Here is a 21,217-nt window from a genome sequence, read left to right as displayed (position 1 = left end):
AAAGAGACCAAACACAGCAGTTATGCCGCCTTTGTGGGAAACACAGAGAAGATATAATCCATATTCTCTGTTTATGCACATGCCTGATGCAGGATAGAAGGTCCCTCCTAAGGAAAATTTGGAACAAAATGGAAATCCGATCCTGCAGAGCCGCAGTTTTAGCAAGTTTCAACTCACATAACCCGGAGCTAAATTACGCCTTAGTCAGGTTCATGGAGCAGGCCGACAAAAGAATAACAAAAGGGTCAAAAAATTGAAATCATCATCATGGACTTAGCTGGGTGGCTGTCCTTGAGGGGCGAGGTTAAATGAACTTGAAAGCACCCCACACCAAAACTTTGCAAAAATCATTTTTTATAGAATTTTGAAAATGTTTTAGCAAGAGCGAAAGGAGAATGGACTCCGAACCTGAAAGGCTGCACTTTTAGTCACTTAATGCACTTTATTGATTGCACAGAATGTCATTTTAAGAATCAATACAGTCTTATGGTAATATCGCAACCTCTTAAAGTAATTAATCAAATCATTTTTATTTTTTTTATTTTTTTTACACAAAAAACGTTACCAATCTATTTGGGCTTATGTTATTGTATAATGAAGTGGATTGCAAAGGTTATTTTAACTAAGCAATAAAGTATTATTATTATTTTTGCAGAGGAGCTGACAGCCGGCCCTACTAGAATTAAGTCTTGCTCTTTCTTATATTGTGGAACCCTGTATCTAAAGAAATAAAACTACTTCCGTAGGTTCTGACATAACATAAAAACCTACTTTTTCTAGTCCAGAACATTTGGTAGGCAAATCCCATTTTAGATCAACACCTAGGAAAACAATTGGCTGTAAAAGTATGCTGTACAATGGTACTCTCACTACTCAGTACGAGTGGGAAGTTTCCCTAGTTCTTCCTCCCCTTAAATTACAGCTTATTTGATGAATTTTTTTATTCTGCAGGATGAGGCTGAACATGCTCAACTGTGAAAAAATCCAGGAATTCTTTATTATAGACCACACTGAACGGATTTCCAGATCAGGGTCATGGAGGGAAATTTAGGTTTCCATGAAAGGTCACCATGACACTGGATATATACAAGACATTGACATGACAGAGAGGATTTGGTTAAATGGGTGCATTTGTTGAGGAAAGTTTGTGATCTGGAAGGGGAACTGAAAGAAGCATTATACTGCAGAGCCGTGTATGAGAAAGCCAAAGAGGTACTAGGAAGACGGTGGTCGCACCCCACCTTTGGAGGCCGGGTGTGCCAGTTTTCCCCTATCTTGATGAGTGACGGTTGAAGGCATGTGGACAGTGAACAATCTAACCTCATTGGGGTTCACTATCAACATGATAGTCGCACATAACTCCTTTGCAGACTCCTCCATTTATCAGAGCCATCCTGGATATGGTGCACTTTCGTGTCTTCCCCTTAGAATGTAGAGTCCAGGAGATTTTTGCAATGATCCTGATGTTTCAGACTCTGTCCTGGATCTCATTGAGGAGGATGGTGAGACTGCTGATCCTATTTGCCTCCTTCATCCTGCTACTCAACCACACTAGATGGCACCTGGGGGCTCTGCAGTGTTATCTGAAATCTGTGTTCTAGCCCACAGCACTAGTGGAAACTCTTAGATTCAAGACAGTGTTAGGAGACTGCAAAAGATCTGTAGTGGTGACTTAAAGACCACGATTGGGCCAGCAACAGAGTCCTCTCCTTACCCCACCAAGAGTTGACAATGGTTACTGAAGCATTGCTCCTGGGCTGGGGAGGCCATTTGAGAGAGGTGGAGATCAAAGGGCTCTAGTCTCTGGTGGAAATGTGCCTTCAGTGAAATTTGTTGAAATTGCAGGCAATCCACTTTCCATTGAACGCCTTCCTTCAAATAGAAGCTTGTACAGATACTCGCAGAAACACCCACCACCATTTGGTACTACAACAAGCAGGGCGCAGAGAAGTTTTCTATCCTATGCTAGGAGGCTTATTTTTTTATTTTTATTTGAAGAGTTTTATATAGTGCTGGCTAGACCCGGAGGTATCGGAGCGCTTTACATTATTATTATATATTATATATGTACTTGTGGAGCGCGACGTTCATCCCAAGGGACATCAATCAAGGCGGTTAGACAAAGCAGAGTTGCGGCAGGTGTAAGATTCCAATTATCAGATAAGTAACTGGGGAATAGGCAGTTTTTAGCTTTTTTCTAAACATTAGGTAATCTTCAGTCAGGCGTAGTTCCGGTGGGAGATTGTTCCAGAGGACCGCAGCAGATTTTGAGAAAGATCGGTCACCCATCCTGGCTTTAGTCGTACGCTTGACTGATGCCAGTGCCTGATGGCGGGATCTCAAATTACGCAAAGGTGCATTACATTTTAATTTACCATGTAGGATTTGTGGGCCTGTTTTATATAGCTTTCTATGTGCATAGCACATGAGCTTAAAGTTGTCTCTTTGGCGTACAGGTAGCCAGTGTAATTCCTTCATACAGAAGGAGGCTGAACTATATCTGCTCTTGTTGCATATCAGTTTAGCAGCGGCATTTTGGACCACTTGGAGTCTGGTGAAAAGATAATCAGCCATGCCAACATACAGTGCATTGCCATAGTCCAGCCTACTCACAAGAAGTGCTTGTGTCACTGGTTTCCTACAGTTTAAAGGGCTCCATGGAAAAAGTCTTCTAAAGTTTTAATGTAGCAAAACTTTTCCCGCACAGTAGTCGTACTTGATTCTGCATGGATAGGGCATCATCAAAGATGAAGCCCAAATTCTTCGCAGCCTGCCTCGGTTCAGGAGCGGTGCCCAATGCTTGGGGCCACCAACTATTATCCCAAATCGCATGTGCGCCTTCGAAAAGTAGGATCTCGGATTTTCCGGCATTCATTTTAAACAAAGTCCAGAGATCCAACTTGCAATTTCTGTAAGACAGTGGATGAAATTGTCTTTAGTATCTACTTTTGTCAACCTATCAAACAGGGGCATTATCAATTGTGTGTCATCAACATAGGAACATATGTTGAAGCCCCATTTCCTGCTGATATCTGCTAGGGAAGAGACATATATATTAAAAAGAGTAGGGCTCAGGGTAGCTCCCTGCGGCACTCCATAATCAATTCTTTTTGCAGTGGAGGTGTAGGGACCCATTTGAATTATCTGGGATCGATTTTTGAGGAAAGACGCGAACCATGCTGAGGCTTTTGAACAAAGTCCTTTTTCGTACAGGATTTGTAATAATTTGCTGTGGAATACAGTGTTGAAAGCCGCAGTGAGGTCCAAAAGGATCAGTGCTACAGCTTTGCCTTGGTCAGCTAGTGACCTAATATTATCTGACACGGCTAGCAGGGTGGCCTAGGTGCTGTTGTTGGCCCTAAATCCAGTTTGTGAAGGATCCAGTAGACTGTTGGTTTCAATAAAAGTCGTGAGTTATTGACCAATTTCTCCAAAACTTTAGACAGGTATGGTAGTTGGGAGATTGGTCTATAGGTGGCTGGATCGTAAATTTTGAGAACTGGCTTCTTTAAAAGGGGGAAAACTGTTTTTTTTCATATATCTGGGAAAGAAGCAAGCTCTAACGATTGGTTAAGGGCTTTGGTGACAAGGGGGCATAATACTAACACTAAACGGTAGAAAATGAAGTGTGGACATGGGTCTAATGGAGATCCTGCCTTAACTTCTATCATGACTTGTTCTTTGGAGAAAGGTGACAGACTATCAAAATGAGTGTGGGCAGCAGGGTGAGGAGCTAAATTTTCCCAAACCGTATTGTCTTCGTTGTTAGAGGGAATGAAAGTTGCATAGATTTTTGTCACCTTATCTATAAAAAAGTTGTTGAGTAGCTCACAGTTCTCCAGTATTGGGGTGTCTTTCATAGATTCACATGCTTGAATATTCCCCGTCGTCGAAGTGGGAGTCCCACGGTACATAAAAAGCAATAAGTCTCATGTATATAGATACATACATAAACTATATAAGAATAAAATACATATCTAAATAAACTTTATATAGTTTAAAATAACATATCAAGTTAAAAGTACCATAGGATATCATTGACACATAGGAAAGCATTGAAAAAGGAATCGCTTTACTGACATATCCATGTCGTTTTTATAGTCCAAACTCCAGCCAATCAGGCGCAAGCACCCTCTAGAAGCTTCTCCTCAGAGGCTCCCTGAGCTCTGCTCAGTTTTTTTTTTTCCCCTCTGGTTTGGATTTTCTTCAACTTATCCTCATGTCTTCAAGTAAGAAGTCTCTTTTCCGTCCCTGTGCTTCCTGTGGGAAGTTAAGACTTTTTTCTGAGGACCCTCATGAAAAATGTATTTACTGCCTTTACCCCGACCATAAGGTGGGCAACTGTAAAATTTGTAGAACTTTTTCACAAAAGACTCTGTAGTATATACACATGTACTTTGGTTGTCTCGTGTTTGTATGCCGCGTGTATGTATGAGTTATTAGAGTGGTAGTATGTCATGGGTAGGGATTCTAGGTTCTAGAGTGTGGGTGAGACTGGTGCTGGAGTTGGAAAGGAGTAGTTGTGTTCCCTGGCGCTCGCCTGTTCCTGTATTCGACTTTCATTTAATAAACAACGTATGTTCTTCAACCTGCCTCATTTCATCACTTCAGACTCTAAAGGACAGAGAGGGTCGCCTCCTTCTGTGGCTCCAAAAATTGAAGGACGCAGATAATCCTCTCTCTGAGGTCGAAAGTGTGGCTTCTGCTCGCACCGGAGTCTCTTCCAAGCGTAGTAGTGTACAGGACTTGCTCTCTCCCTTTCTAAAAAAGAGAAAGCTTCACCTTTTGGGAGTTTCTAAAGTGCCAGTACATTCTGCTACTACGTCAACGCCCCCGAGATCTCACTCTCAGGCGTCTGTGACTCCTTCAGCGCATGTTTCTACTCAAAAACGTGCCAGACCGTCGACTGTCTCGTCGACGGTCACTCCATCGACAAAATCTGCTGCTTCTTCAACCTCGTCGACGACGGTGACGACTGTTTCCTGCAAATTCCCTATGTTGTCGACGACTGCCTCGTCGACGTTATCTCCGTCGACAGTGGTTTGTGTTTCATTAAAGGCTGTCTCGTCGACGATTCCTTTATCCTCCTCGTCGACAACGAAGAAACTGGTTATCCCGTCGATGACCAAATCCTCATCGACTATCAAAAAGATGAAATCGTCGTCGACGATTAAACCTTCGTCGACGGCAGCCTCGTCGTCGGCGGCGGCAGCTTCGTCGATGGTGGCTTCGTCGTTGGTGGCTTCGTCGATGGTGGCTTCGTCGATGGTGGCTTCGTCGATGGTGGCTTCGTCGATGGTGGCTTCGTCGACGGTGGCTTCGTCGACGGTGGCTTCGTCGGCGGTGGCTTCGTCGGCGGTGGCTTCGTCGGCGGTGGCTTCGTCGGCGGTGGCTTCGTCGGCGGTGGCTTCGTCGGCGGTGGCTTCGTCGGCGGTGGCTTCGTCGGCGGTGGCCTCGTCGGCGGTGGCTTCGTCGGCGGTGGCTTCGTCGGCGGTGGCTTCGTCGGCGGTGGCTTCGTCGGCGGTGGCTTCGTCGGCGGTGGCTTCGTCGGCGGTGGCTTCGTCGGCGGTGGCTTCGTCGACGGTGGCTTTGTCGACGGTGACTTCGTCGACGGTGTTGTCAACTTTTGCATCTCTTCCACTGGTGCCGTTGTCTACGCCAACATCTGCTCCTGTTGATGATTCCTTGCTTCAGCGTCGTCACGCTGTTTTGGACTCCATTACTATGCCACCGGCCACTCAGCCACCGCAACAGCTGTTTCCCTCTGGCAACGAGGAGGACTCTGCTTCTGATGAGGACATTCATTCCACCTTCCGGGCTGCTCGCAGTCCATCTGAACTCTTCATTAAATGTCAGGATTTCGAGGATGAGGATCCGGACGATCATTATTATCAAGAAGAGGAGCAGGATCCACCTACACAGGTCCCAATGGCACAGCTTCCTTTGTCCCTCATCTCTAATCTCCAATTTATGTTGGAGGATTACAATCGCCGTATTCCATCTTCTTCTCACACTTCTCCACGTGACACACCATCGAACTTTCCGACTCCTCCTCCAGTGCCGGTGGAGCCAACGCCATCCGCCCCTTCACTAGTACCCCCTGCAGAGGGTGACGGTGACGTTCTTCAAGATACAGAAGATGTAGAGCTCCAGGGCGATGACGACGACACCATGGCCGACTGGGATGATTATCAAATAAATTTGCCTTCTTCGCCTCCGAAGTCGCCAGTGAACTCTCCACCTGTTGACATTATAGGTTTCCATCAGCTGATGGAAAGAGCGGTGCAGCGATTTAATCTCCCCATGATCGTGAGAGAGGAGGATTGCTTTCTGTATGATTTCAAATCACAACCACAGAAACAAGTTCGGCCCGTGCCCATAATTGACTTTATTTGGAATGAAGGGATTAAACTGATAAACACCTAATTCAATCCCGGCAGTTCTTCCGCGGTTGGAGAAAAAGTATAAGACCCCGGACTCTTCTCCTGCTTGCTTGGTATCCCAGCCTAAGCCGGATTCAGTCTTCACCCAGGCGGCACAACGTCGCTCGAAGAATCCCTCGTCTCCACTTTCCTCTCCACCTGACTGTGATGGCCGTCGCCTGGACGCCATTGGGAAGAAGTTTTCTACCATGGCCTCCACAACAGTAAGGGCAGCAAATTCTTTGGCCATCTTGGGCCGTTACGATCGCCAAATGTGGTCGGACATGAAGGCTTTCATTAAGCTCATTCCAGAGCCCTCTAGAGGGACGCTCTCAAAATTCTGCAAGAAGGTGAAAGAGCATCTTCAGAGGTTGATTGCTCTGTAGACATCGCCTCAACTGGTTTTCGACAGCTCGCTGGAGCAGCTGTTTTAAGGAGGCAAGGCTGGCTTCGTTCCACTTCTTTTCGTCAAGAAGTCCAAGCAAAAATACTCAATATGCCCTTTGATGGGGAGTCCTTGTTTGGACAGCATGTGGATGAGGCCCTCCAAACAATCAAGGACACTGAGACGGCTCGTTCCCTTGGCACGCTACAGTTTAGAAGGCAGCCTTTTCGGGGTGCTCGCGGACGCAGCACCACCTCTTCCTTTTGTGGCAATTCCACTCAATACCGCTCTTACAGCCAAGGACACCAACGTTTTTCCTCCCAAAACCCACAGTCTTACAGACAACAGACTGGTAAATCCTACAGAGGCAAGTCCAACTATAGGGGGAACTCCTCCAAAAAACAATGACTCTTTGTTTATATCCCCCTCCCCTCAGTGCTCCCCGTCCCGAGTTGGAGGACGGATCTCAAAATTCTTTTCAAATTGGTCATTGATCACTTCAGACCGTTGGGTGTTGGACATTGTTTCAAAGGGCCATGCCCTAGAATTCGTCAAATTCCCTCGAAACACCCCTCCATCCGGTCCTCCTCCCGCTCATCTCAAAGAGCTTTTCCATCAGATCAGCATTATGCTCAAGAAAGGGGTCATCGAAGTGGTTCCGAAATCTCAGAAGGGGCTAGGCTTCTATTCCTGTTTTTCCTTGTATTAAAGAAATCTGGGGAGTGGCGCCCTATCCTCGACCTGAGGTCCCTCAACAAGTTTCTTAAAGACCAATCATTCCGCATGCTCACGCTGAGGGACATTCTTCAGTTCCTTTCTCAAGACGATCTCATGACAACAATCGATCTTCAGGATGCTTATTTCCACGTGCCAATTTTACCACGCCACAGGAAATACCTACGCTTCCGTGTAGGCCACAGGGACTTTCAATTCAAAGTCCTGCCCTTCGGGCTTCGCTCAGCTCGTCGAGTCTTCACAAAAGTCCTTGCCCCAGTGGTGGCCCATTTGCGGTTGCGAGGCATCCAAATATTCCCATATTTGGACGATTGTCTCATCAAGTCTCAGTCCTACCACCAAGCATCCCTAGATACTCGGTATTGTCGGACTCTGTTCCACTCTCTAGGACTGTCAGTCAACATACAGAAATCTCAGCTCACGCCAGCTCTGCACAGAACGTTCCTAGGCGCTACCATCAATACCTCCATGGCCATGGCTTTCGTCTCCGCCGATCGGCAAACACGGATCCTGCAGCTCGCAGCTTCCATCAGATCAAAGCGGTCCGTTTCAGTCCGCATATTGAAGTCCTTTCTGGGGATGGCATCCTCCTGCATTTCTTTGATCCCACATTGCAGACTGAAGGAGTCGTCCCATTCAAGAAGAACTAGACAAACAATGGCGTCAGATCTCCGGTTCTTTCAGCGACCAGATCTTCGTAACCGCTCGCATGGCACAAGCTCTGCACTGGTGGACACAACCTCGCAACATCGCAGCTGGAACTTCTTTTCTGGCAAAAGCCCCGGAACTCGTTCTTACCACGGATGCCTCCCTGGAAGGGTGGGGCAGACACCTTCAAGATCTGTCCATCAAGGGCAAATGGACTCTGTCGCAACGTTCTTGGCACATCAACAGACTAGAACTGATGGCAATTTTCCTTGCACTCAAATCCTTCCGGCTCCAGCTTCAAGGGGAATCAGTCCTCATTCAAACGGACAACACCACCAGCATGCACTACCTAAACAAGCAGGGTGGGACAAAATCTCCACTGCTTTCCCGGCTGGCTCAGAAGATCTGGGATTGGGCCATACTCCATCAGATCACGCTCACTGCAGTCCACCTGCCTGGCATTTCCAACATTTCTGCAGACTCACTCAGTCGGTCAGCGTCATCGACCCACGAGTGGGAGTTGCATCAGCCGACTCTAGACTTTGTCTTCAGCCTTTGGGGTCACCCGAACCTGGATCTCTTTGCAACTCCACAGAACAACAAATGCCAGTCTTACGCAAGTTGGCTTCCCCACAGAGGGTTGCACGGAAATGCCCTTTCGATGGACTGGTGCAAGATATTTGCCTACGCTTTTCCGCCGATACCTCGGATTCCTCGAGTGTTGTGGAAAATGCAGAGACAACCGTGCCACATTCTCATGATTGCTCCACGGTGGCCTCGGCAGGCATGGTTCTCGGAGTTACTGCTCCTCTCTCAGTGCGAGCCCATCCTTCTTCGCCCTCGGCCGGACCTTCTAACAATGAACAACGGTCGGATCTGCCATCCGAATCCCAGTTCACTCAAATTGTCTGCCTGGAACCTGAGCACCTTGAATTTGCTCACTTGAACATTTCACCTGCCTGCAGGGAAGTTCTTGCCAGAGCGCGGGCGCCTTCCACGGTGAAGACCTACAAGCTAAAGTGGAAGCGCTTCTGTCACTGGTGCTCGTCTGTTCACATCCACCCAGTGCACGCCTCTTCGGCACAGATTCTGCCTTTCTTTTTGCAGTTGACACAGTCAGGACTGTCTCACTCCACCTTAAAAGTTTTTCTAGCGGCAATTTCTCGCTTTCGCCAGGACGGCTCTTCCTCTCTATTCATCTAGAGTAATTCAGCAATTCTTTAAAGGGTTGTTCCGGATGTTTCCACCCATTCGGCGTCCTCCGCCCACGTGGCGTCTTAACATCGTATTGGCGCAGCTTATGAAGGCGCCCTTTGAGCCAATCCATTCAGCGGATTTCAAATTTTTAACCTGGAAGGTCGCCCTCCTGCTTGCACTGACTTCCTCTCGCCGAGTAAGTGACATTCACGCCTTTACAATCCAGCCTCCTTTTCTTCAATTTAAATCGGACTGTGTTATCCTTCGCACTAACCCAGCTTTCATGCCAAAGGTGCCGTCCTATTTTCATCTTAACCCCTTCGCTGCTGCGGACATTCCGCTGCAGCGCTGGGGGGGGCAGGGGGGCAGCGCGGCGGGCCTGTGCTCATGACGGAGCCGCTCCGTCATGAGCCACAGTTGAGCTGTGCTCATGACGGAACGGTTCCGTCATGACTCCGCCCATTTGCGTTGTCGCCCCGCACAGGCGGGGAAACAGCGCCGCGCAGGCGGAGCGGCCGCCGGCAGGATTGTCATGACGGAACCGTTCCGTCATGAGCACACGACAACCGTGGCTCATGACGGAACGGTTCCGTCATGAGCAGGGAAGGGGTTAATGAACCCGTAATTTTAAAAACATTTTTTCCTCATCCGCAATCTCCAGCGGAACAGAGTCTACACTCTTTGGACTTAGAGAGGTGTCTCAAGTTTTATATCAGCAGAACGGCACCCTTTCGCCAGTCTGATCAACTGTTCGTTGCCTACGGACGAACCTGTAAGGGACATTCTGTTACCAAACCAACAATTGCACGTTGGATTTCTTCAGCGATATCTTTCTGCCATCAGAAGGCTGGCAGGCCTCTTTCTTCTGGAGTGAGGGCGCATTCTACAAGGGCAATGTCCTCCTCCACTGCTTTATTCGCTGGTGTGCCCATTCATCAGATCTGCTGGGCAGCTACGTGGTCCAGCAGGCACACTTTCACGAGGCACTACTGCCTGGATGCAATCAATGAAGCTGATACGGCTGTGGGCCAAGCAGTTCTTCGAAATCTCTTCAAATAAGGTGAGCCTCTGTTACTTCCCTCCTTTTTGGGTTGTTATCAGTTGTGTGTTTTTATCATACAATGTCATTGTATTTCATGCAACGTTGATACGGCCTCTTCAGGCTGCAGAGTACTGCTCACTATTCTATTCAAGCATGTGAATCTATGAAAGACACCCCAATACTGGAGAAGAACAAATGTTACTTACTTGTAAACAGTGGTTCTCCAGTATTGGTGCCTTTCATAGATTCACATACGACCCACCCTCCTCCCCTCAGAGGCTCTCTTCTCCTCATTAGACTCTTTGTCACTCTTGTGCTACGAAAATCTGAGGGCCTGAGCCTCTGAGGAGAAGCTTCTAGAGGGTGCTTGCGCCTGATTGGCTGGAGTTTGGACTATAAAAACGACATGGATATGTCAGTAAAGGGATTCCTTTTTCAATGCTTTTCTATGTGTCAATGTTATCCTATGGTACTTTTGACTTGATATGTTATTTTAAACTATATAAAGTTTATTTAGATATGTATTTTATTCTTGTATAGTTTATGTATGTATCTATATACATGAGACTTATTGCTTTTTATGTACCGTGGGACTCCCACTTCGACGACGGGAAATATTCAAGCATGTGAATCTATGAAAGACACCAATACTGGAGAACCACAGTTTACAGGTAAGTAACATTTGTTATTCTCAAACGAAGGCGCCATAGATTGCGACAGAGAGGTGGGCTTACAAAGTTACCGAAGTACTTTGTAAAGTTCTTTAGATGAACTACCCGTTTCTTTGATCTTTTCTGTGTAGTATTTAGTTTTAGCCTCTTTTAAAGCCCCATGGTAAGTTTTTTGTTCGGCTAGATACAAATATCTATCTGTACTAGTTTTTAAAAGTCTCCATTTGTGTTCCTTGATTCTGCACTATCTTTTCATAAGTTTTAGTTTCAGTGTATACCACTTTTCTGATTTGGTTTTAGTGGCTAATTTCCGAGTAAGTTTAGGGGCACACTGATCAAGTGTTTTTTCGATATCTTGTAACTGTGTAGCTAGTGTGTTTGTAGGGTTTTGATACAGAGGCCTAGAAACACAAGGGAAGAAGGCACTAAATGATTCCTCCGTGATTTGATTCCAGTCCCTAGTCTTTGACTGGTACATTGTCTCAGTCTTAGATGTATTATTGGGTAGGCTGAAAGAGAAGGAAATTAGGAAGTGATCGGTCCAAAATAGAGGTTTAATTTCATGAATGTACATGGAGTCTATGTTAGAAAACAATAAATCTAGGATGTGGCCGGCCATATGAGTTGGTTTAGTGATCCTTTGGAGTAGCTGCATTATAGCCTTGTCATCTTCCAGGTGTTTAACCCCTGGGATTTTAGGATTTTCATAATGAAGGTTAAAATCTCCTATAACTAGAAACGGATTTAGTTTTAAGCAGAGGGGGAGAAGTTGTGTTAATAGACTAGTACTTAATCCGGGCTGGTAGCCTTGCGGGTTGTAAATGACCGTCCCTCCAAATAGTTTAGTCATCCACAGACACCGAGAACGCTAGAATCTCATGTGTGCCTGCTTCAGTGACCATAATGGGAACGCAGGCGAAATGATCTTTATATAAAATTGCTATCCCTCCTCCTCTCTTACCTCCTTTCCTGTTTTGTTTTAATATTTTATATCCTAAGGGTAAGGCAGTGACAATGTCTGGGGTGGTGTTGTCGTCAAACCAGTTTTCAGTAACAAAGGCCAGGTCTGGGCTCAGGTCATCCAATGTCTCCCAGTTCTCAATACTGTGTTTGGGGAGTGATCTGGAATTAAAATAAATACAGTTCAAATCCTGGATATTGGGATTGAGATTAGATTCTTTCTCTGGGTATCGAGCTTGTATATCATAGCTTCCCCATTTACAGTGCTTACAAGAAAATGGGCCTTCCATTACGGTGGGGGATGCTTTTATACATACCCTGTCTGAACTAAATGCATCTTCTATGGCTAAAAGTTCTTCCGTTGTGTAGGAGAGGGGTTCATTTGTGATTGGTGGAATTTGGGCAGAGTTTCTGGCCCCTGGTCCCGTTCGCACGCGGACGTGCGCAGACAGGCTGCGCGTCCGGCCGTGCATTGGCTTTTAAGTCCCCCCCCCCCGGAAGTGGCGAGCGACTAGAGCGCCAACCCTCTTCCCCTAAGATGGCGCTCCCGCCAAAGTTAAGGAAATGATCCCGATACTCCTCCGCACAAACGGGACCTCCCGCGGCGGACCAAGAGTGAGGGACGAGTAAGTTAAAATACAATTAAAATTCTATTGGACACTGTGCAAATAGCAAACTCAAGTTAGTGCAAGTAGTCTGTTAAAAATGCGGTTCAAGGAAATTCAAGCTAGTGCAAATAGTTCATGAAAATGTGGTTAAAATTCAATTGGACAATAAAATTGTGCAAATAGCGATTTCAAATGAGTGCAGATAGTTGAAAGCAATCTTTTTTTCAGCGCTACACTCTGCTTCATGAGGTTAGCGTTAGAAAAAAACAGTGTTACATAATTACATCAGTTACTAGAGCATAGCATAACACAGAAACAAGTCCCATGGCGCATAGAAGGTAGTGGGGGAGAGTCTAGGGGCTGGAAAGCAGATTAGGTCTGGCAGACCGGCAAAAGAAGATAGTACTTCAGGGGACACCAAAAAAGTCAGAGTTAAAAGGTGGGTTGACTTGAGGCAATAGTCAGTCTGGCAACAAAAGGCACAGACCAGCGGCAAGCATCGATCAGAGAATCGGTCGAAGTCGCCAAGATGGAGGACCCAGGTCTCGGACCCCAATAACTTTATCACAAGATGGTGGGATTGCAGATACCCAAAAATTACATCCAAAAGCCACACGGAAACCGACCCCATGGAGCAGGACTGGATGGGGGAGGCAGCCACAGGATCAAGGAGGGAGGGAGGAAGGCTGGCGATCGCCGATCTCTCTCGTGTCGTCACGTACAAACACTCGGGGCTACAGGGGCAGCAGTGTCTCCATTCAACATGCTGTATTGTCAGGGGAAGTCAGCTTGGGCGCCCAAGCAGCTGCCCCGGAAGAGAGCCAGCTGCGGGGACGGGAGGGCGCGCTTACTGAGAATTGAAAAGGGAAAACAAGTTCGGGTTCCAGTCTTCCCCTATCTCGACGACTGGCTGTTGAAGGCGGGCTCGCCCCATCAGGTAGTCTCCCTCCTCCAGACTACGGCAACCTCCTGCATTTGCTGGGGTTCTCCATCAACGTGCCGAAGTCGCATCTGAGTCCCTCCCAGAAGCTCCTTTTCATCGGGGCGGTTCTGGACTCGGCGCAGTTCCGGGCTTATCCTCCGGAGCAGCGGGTCTGGGATATTCAGGCTCTGATTCCCATCTTTCAGCCTCTATCCCGGGTTTCGGTCAGGTTGGTGCTGCAGTTTCTGGGTCTGATGGCCTCCTGCATCCTGTTAGTGCATCACGCCAGGTGGCGAATGCGGGCTCTGCAGTGGGACCTGAAGATTCAGTGGGCCCAGCATCGGGGCAACCTGTCCGACCATGTCTTGATCTCGGAGGGCACTGCAAAACAGTTGCAGTGGTGGCTCACGGACCGCGATTAGGTCAGCGGCAGATTCCTCTCCCTTCCCCACCCGGAGCACGTAGTGGTGACGGATGCGTCCCTCCTGGGATGGGGAGGCCACATGGGTAGACGGAGATCAGAGGACTCTGGTCTCCGGCGGAGTCTCGGCTCCATATCAACCTTTTGGAGCTGCGAGCGATCCGACTTGCACTGAAGGCATTCCTTCCCGTTGTCCGGGGAAGTGTGGTGCAGGTGTTCGCGGACAACACCACCGCCATGTGGTATTGCAACAAACAGGGCGGGGTGGGGTCGTGGACCCTTTGTCAGGAGGCTCTGCGTCTCTGGACATGGCTGGAACATCAGGGCATCACCCTGGTGGTTCAACATCTGGCGGGCTCTCTGAACGCCAGAGCAGACAAACTCAGCTGCCGGTGCATGATGGATCACGAATGCCGTCTCAATTCGGACGTGGCGCAAGGCCTCTTTCGGCAGTGGGGAGAGCCTTGGTTAGATCTATTCGCCACCGAAGAGAACGCGCAATGTCAGCAGTTCTGCGCGTTCGAGTTTCCAAGACAGCACTCGCTCGGGGACGCTTTTCGTCGTGAGTGGAGTTGCGGTCTGTTGTACGCCTTTGCTCGTTGCCATCAGCAAAGTGACCACTATAAGTACAGCTTTCAACGTGCATCTCATTTATTCATAAATTTTGACTTATATTTTCATAGTTCCGGTAAACCTAGCACTTTTAGGATTGCCCACAGTGGATTGGGTGCATTAGTGTGTGGAACCGTTCTAAATAAAATATGCAGTGAACCTTGATGAGTTTATAGTGAAGTTAAAATGAGGATCTTTAAGATATTATATTGAATTGGTTGTCTCGAAAGTAAAAAATATGCAAAGCAATGCAGGTCACATTAATATTGTGATGGACCACCTTGCACCACATTATATGTAAATAAAGTCTGAGAATGGCAATAGAATAACTGGTTACTAAGTAAGTAACTCCCATCAACTGTAAACCTCAATAAGGAGCATTACAAAGTTTCATTATCTATATGATCATTATCTTAGATTTCCCAGTGCTGCTTAGCACATTGTATTCAAGCAAAGTAAGTTGTTTTTTATTGAAAATGTGGTTAGACTAACTTGAGTGAGTTAATCAGTCTGTTTAAATTTTGAAATATCACAGAAAGTGATTTTTCTTTCTTTATATTTTGTTATATTTTGCAGGAGGAAGTGCTCCATCAGCGAATGCTAATTTTGCTCATTTTGACAACTTTCCCAAATCCTCTAGTGTTGATTTTGGAACCTTCAACTCTGCTCAAAGCGGCACAACGGCAACAACTTCCAGTAAAGTTGCAACAAATAAACCAAGTCTCCCATCCGCAGACAAATATGCAGCACTTGCTGACTTGGACAATATCTTCAGCACTGGCACAGGTATGCAATTACATCATATATCACCTACAGACTGCTGCATAGTTATAACACACCAAGTTAAATCCATTCTTGGAGTCCACCCTCATTTATAGATTTCCAGAGCTTGGAAATTTTTAGTTTTATAAAAGCTTTTTAAAATAACTAAAACTTGTTGTCCCTTATCAGAAAGATAAATTAAAGTGTGTTTTGTGAAACAGAAAACCAACATGAAGTCCTCAACCCCCTTCCTTCTCCTACATATTTTTTTGTCTTATCAAAAACTTGCCCTCAAGGGGCTTCACGCCCTTCATGTCGAGAGTGGTATTCTTAGTGATGGTGACCTCCATAGCCAAGGGATCATTAGTTTTTTTGGGTGTGGTTCAAACCTAAAGAATTCTCAAGTTGCATCTTACGGTGCCCATGTACATGTCTTCAAAGTTGTGTTTGTTGTTTTACCCAAGTTTAATTGCTGCCTAACTATCCAAACTGTGCAGTAGTCCTGTACTTGTAATTTGCCAATGTATTTTTAAGGCATACATATTCTGGAGTCTAGTTTGTCTGCTGTGTATATGACATGGATTGTGATTTTGCTCTCCCTAGGTGCCTGACTGTTTGAATATTGGTTGGGTGTTGTTGAAGACCTACTGTGTTGAATTAATGGTCAGCACATTATTATTCATTGGGTGGCTTTCTTGTCGATCACATGTGCTTGCTTCTTATTTAAGGGATTTCCTTTCTCTTCTTGTATCCGCCCATATCCCGAGCATACCTTCTTTACTATCCTTTTAATTGGATGACTTGTATACTTCATTGTCTGACATCCTTCCTAGCCTGGTTAATATTCTGCAGGCTGAGGAGACTAACAAATCATTTGCAGTGGTCTCTGTTTAACTGTCACGTGACAAATGTGAGTTTTGGTGGGTTCAATAGACTTTAGTCCAATCAAGATGGAGGTAAGTAAAATAAAACGATTGTTAGGCAAGTACACTAGGACCATTAAGGTAGGCAACAAACATTTTTATTGACACTAATAACATACAGTAGATGTGAACAAGAAATATACCAGAAAGACTGTTATGTTAAATGTAAGACTCTTACCATTAGTGGAGTGTCCACCATTAAGTACTAAATACAGATTTTTTTCAACTTGAAGTTTGCCACGGCTAGGAGAATCATAATGTTTTTTAGCACTGTGAACCTCACACTGAAGCTGAATGTGTTCTAAGTTTAGATAACACCACAGTACGAATGGGATGATTCAGAAGGATAGTATAACCAGCTCGTGATTACGCAACCCTCACGCATAGGTCCAGAAACCGTCTGAATTGTTAAGGATCTGAATAAGTAGACTCAACCGCAGTCTGAGTCAGACGCTCGCGGCACGTTGTCAATGAAAGAATATCAAGAAATTAGGAATGACCAGCAACCGCTGTAAGGCTGCCTCGAATTTGAAAAGCCTCCCTTCACGTACTGATTGCTTCAGTTTCATCCAGCCATTGAGCTTGGTCCTAAATCTACTTATTCAGATCTTTAACAATTCAGACTTTTTTCTGAACCTATGCGGAGGGTTTCCAGCATCACAAGCTCGTTGTACCATCCTTGTGAATCATCCCATTCAGATCACGGCCTTTGAAGTTGCAAATGCCTCATACATTTTCAGGCTTTCATGCCTGAATCCAGAACCAATTGTCTTTGGATCTCTATCCATTCATTTGATACCGAATACTGCACCTAATGCAATTGGAATTGGCTATCTCATCTCCTGTTCTTTTGTCCTGAAGAAGACCCGCCATGACGCTTTTTTAATCGCGCATACTTCAGGGTCAAAACATCGACGGACACATTGGTTCATAAACCATTCGGTCTCGTTGTCCTTGGATTTGTTAAGCAATTATTGCTTGGACCGCTGACACTTATATTATAAATTGGTTGGACCCCATCACCCTTATTTTTTCCCTGTATAATTTGTCCCTGTATATTGTGTGTATCGTTATGTCATTTGAATGTATAATACATCTATTCACTTTCTGTCACTTTGTTCACGGTAAATTGATGTCACTTGTGTCTTACAATTTTATGAATCTTTGGACAGCCCTTATTTGAATTACATTTTGGTTTTATGAAAAAGAAAAAGTAAAAAACTGATATCTTTCCAAGAAAGTGTTTTGTTTGTGTTCCACCATTGTTCTAAAAATACATTTACACAGGACTTTGCCCTATGTGGCATGAAGCCCTATTGGTTCCCATTCAACAAACAATTCACCACCTGTAGCATGCGGCTCGCTAGGATCCTCGCCAGTATTTTCACCTCCATGTTAAGCAGGGAACAGGGCAATAGGATTCACACTTATCCCTCATCTTCTCCTCCTTATAAGTGGAAACAGTCGGCACCTGGCCATGTCCTCCAGCAGCTCCCCGCCCTATTTTGTGCACCTAAATAGCTCCCCCAAGTGTGGCACCACCTGAGTTTGCAGACACTTGAAAAACTCAGGCAGGAGGCTATTAAGGTCCGGGGCTCGTCACCTCTTCAAATGAGTCAGGGCCTCTGCGATCTCATAGTCCGAGATCTGAGCCTCCTGGCCCTCTCCCTCAAGAGTGGGAGTTTGGAGATCCCAGATGAAATGGAGCAAACCCTCCCTCATCTCAGCAGTGTGCGGGCTTTAGAGGACGTGCATCTGGGCCACCATCTCCCGAGCGATGGCCTCCTGCAGGGCTCTGTTTCTCCCCCTCAGACTCTGTATCCACCTCTGCCCTTCCTCATGTTAGGCTACCACACCACAAGTTTCCAGGTCTTCTCGCTGAACTCAGATAGTCGCCCCTGCTTGGCACCAAAACAGGCCCTAGCTTCCTGATGTGCCAATGTTTGGTACTCCTCCTGGGCCCTCTCCATTCCAATCGCCAGGTCTGGCGTTGATGAGCCCACAAAGTCAGCTTCCCCTTACACCAACTTCCTCTCTAGAACCAAGCACTCCTGCTCCCACTTTTTCCCAACCATGTGTGAGATCAAATGGCACTGACCACAGTCTTGTAGACCTCCCATAGCACAACCCCGAGGACACCAACCCCTTGTTCTCTTCAAAATAACTTTTCCTGTCGCCCCAGTTAATTAGTTCCCATAGATCCAATCACCACCCACCTCTCCGGGACCCTAGGCCCCACAGCATGTCGCCATCATCGGGCAGTGATCCGAGATACCTCTCGGCAAGAATTGTGCATTGCCCCACCAGCCAGTCTTATGTAGCCGGACCACAGGTAATCCAGCCTATTGAGTTACCTCATAGCATTAGCTACAAGAGGACTGCATCCAGTCTGGATGCTACAACCACCACAAATCAGATAGCCCCATAGACCCCAGGAACGTAGCCAGGCGCGTAGCCACCCCAAGTGGCTGGCAGGCTTGCGTTATCCTGTCTCTTTCACCCTGTGCCATCAAATTGAGGTCCCCTCCCTACAATCTTGAGGGCATCTGGGGCAGCCACCGAGCAGTCTCCCGTGTGGACCAAGCACTCAGTCTGTAGGCCCAGTGGTACTTACCTTGAAATTATGGTGATGGGGAACCTATTACAGTTGCTGGAGGCAGTTGCCCTACACCCTTATGGGAACACTCATGTCCTCACCATGTGGTACGGGACAGACCTTCAAAGTTGATACCCCTGGAACCCTGTGAAAACCCTGCATGGACCACCATCCTCTAAGGTCTTCAGTTAAAGAACCCACACCTGTTGCCCACAAGGTGGGTCTCCTGCAGCAAAACTACATTTGGGACATACCTGGGTAGTAATTTTGTGACCACACCCCTCTTGATGCTGCTACTAAGACCATTAACTTTCCAAGAGAGAACCCGCAGGCCACCGAATCCATACAGTAATGGTCTGGCTCCACTAACACTTAGCTGCTGTCTGGCATTAAAACTGCCTCAATCCCTAACAGAAACCACCCCTGCTCCCATATCCTCGTGCAGTGAGCTTAAAACTACACACACCCTCAATGCTTGAGGTGCCTGTCGCCCCCTGTAAGTACTCGATGATCCATCCTGTCCAAGACGTTCAGAATTGCATAGATTGGAGGCATGCCGGGGCTCGCAGAGCCCATTGTCTAGTCAATCAAGTTGGCAGTCAAGGGGTTAACAAGTGGTGCACCCCCCTCCTTCGGTTCGTCCTCAATGGCAGAAGACTCCCCATCCATTGTATCTTTGACGGCCTCTTTGTCAACATCCGACACCAACCACCTGTTACCCTCAGACCAAGCACAGCCACTCTGGATCTCCACCAATACAGTTCCCCTTTCTATCTCAGCTTGTGTTTTGGTGGGGGCAGCCACTGCCCCATCGCGACCTCTGGGTCGACCAATGCTACTTGCCCTCATCCTCTGGGTGAATAATTATGGCCTTGAAGTCCCCCGTTGGCCCTTTACTGGTGAGGTGGGAGGCTCACCTGCTCAAGATTTAGCTAAGGTGGAGGACTTAGCATACCGTAGAGGGGAGGAGGGTGAGGGGTGTACGTAGACGTCCAATAGCTCCACTGTGGACAGAACTGCTAGATGCCTTTTGATTGGCCTTGGAGCCGGGCTTCCATGTCCCCAGAGTGGTCTGGGAGCGTTGCAAGTGACCCTGAGGATGTATGAAGGTATGGCTGTGAGCTTGAGAGGATGGAGATGTAGCTGTGAATGAACCAAGTATCCCGAGGCCCCGGCCTGTAACAGCTCCCGGATGCTGTTTTAATCCTGGCTCTGCATGGCTGCGACTGTGAATGAACGGGGTGTTTGGGGTATTCTTCCCGTTCCCCGGTCTGGTCATTCTCCATTCTCCTTGTGTTTGAACTTTAGAGGGGTGTCACTGCCTGAGATCCATTGTTTATTTGTTGTGATTTAAAAAAAAATGTTTTATGTTCATGCATATATTGTTGATCTCACCACACATGTGGTGCCCCCCCCCCATCCTCCTCTCCCTCCCTCTGTGCTTGCCTAACAGCTGTTGCCAGTAGAGGGAAGAGGCAGGTACTTATTCCGGCTGTTGAATTGCAACTCTTATGTATATTTGTGTCATTGACTATGCTAATTGATTTCCTCAGGGAGGCATGCTGGCAAATGTTTCATGTCTTTGCTGTATTGCTCACTTGCTGATTTGTGTGCAATGTCCTTAAAAATGCGAATAAACACATTTTAAAAAAAAGAAAATCCTCTGGGCTGCCTGGCTGTAGGAGCCCAGCACCCTGTGTGCCCTTCCCAGATTAAACCGCTTTGAAGGTCTCCCCTCCAGCACCACTGATCCCAAACAGTCCTCAGTGTATAACTCTCCTGACAGACCCTTCTCCAAATCCGGAACAGCCCCATAGCCTTATTGTCCGTGTCAATTTTGAGTTCCAGAGAAGTTTTCTTTTTCTTGGATGGCCACCAAAAAAGCCGCAGTGTGGGCTCTCAGGCATAGGTCTGCTGCATCCGAAAGGTGACTTCCCATATTCCTCTGCATAGGCTCGGGCTCCTCCTCACGCTCCTGTTTCACTCCCTCTGTGCGGCCGATCGTCCAGGTGCTCCTCTCCTGCGTTGTTTCGCAGACTAGGGAAACCAACCTGACCAGCGGTCTGCGACACCCACTTTCCCACACAGGCTGCCGCTGGCTGGGGTACAGGAGAAATATATCTGTGGGCCCCCACCGTACAGAGACCGGACAGGCTCCAAGACACACCCTCAAAACACCGGATTAACCAAGCTCTATACACTCCTGAACTACATGCTTAACAAATTTCTGTTAAGAGTGAAAAAATAACTCACAAAACAAAATATCACAATGAAGTCTAATACAATTCAGATAATACAGGAAAACAGTGCAAC

General features: G+C 46.8%; 1 protein-coding gene across 8 annotated transcripts in view; it reads left to right on the top strand.

The window, feature by feature from the left end:
* Window positions 1-21,217, top strand: part of AGFG1 (ArfGAP with FG repeats 1) — a 559,380-nt gene that overhangs the window by 269,653 nt on the left and 268,510 nt on the right. For all 8 annotated transcript variants that reach the window (XM_085634550.1, XM_085634548.1, XM_085634549.1 and 5 more), the window contains one exon: window positions 15,200-15,409. In XM_085634550.1, coding sequence (XP_085490676.1) covers window positions 15,200-15,409 — 210 coding nt within the window. The remainder of the gene's footprint in view (window positions 1-15,199; window positions 15,410-21,217) is intronic.

This window comes from Triturus cristatus, chromosome 11, assembly GCF_964204655.1.
Source record: "Triturus cristatus chromosome 11, aTriCri1.1, whole genome shotgun sequence".
NCBI lineage: Eukaryota > Metazoa > Chordata > Amphibia > Caudata > Salamandridae > Triturus > Triturus cristatus.
The sequence above is the reverse complement of the archived record's forward strand: the minus strand, read 5'-3'. Positions and strand labels throughout refer to the sequence as shown.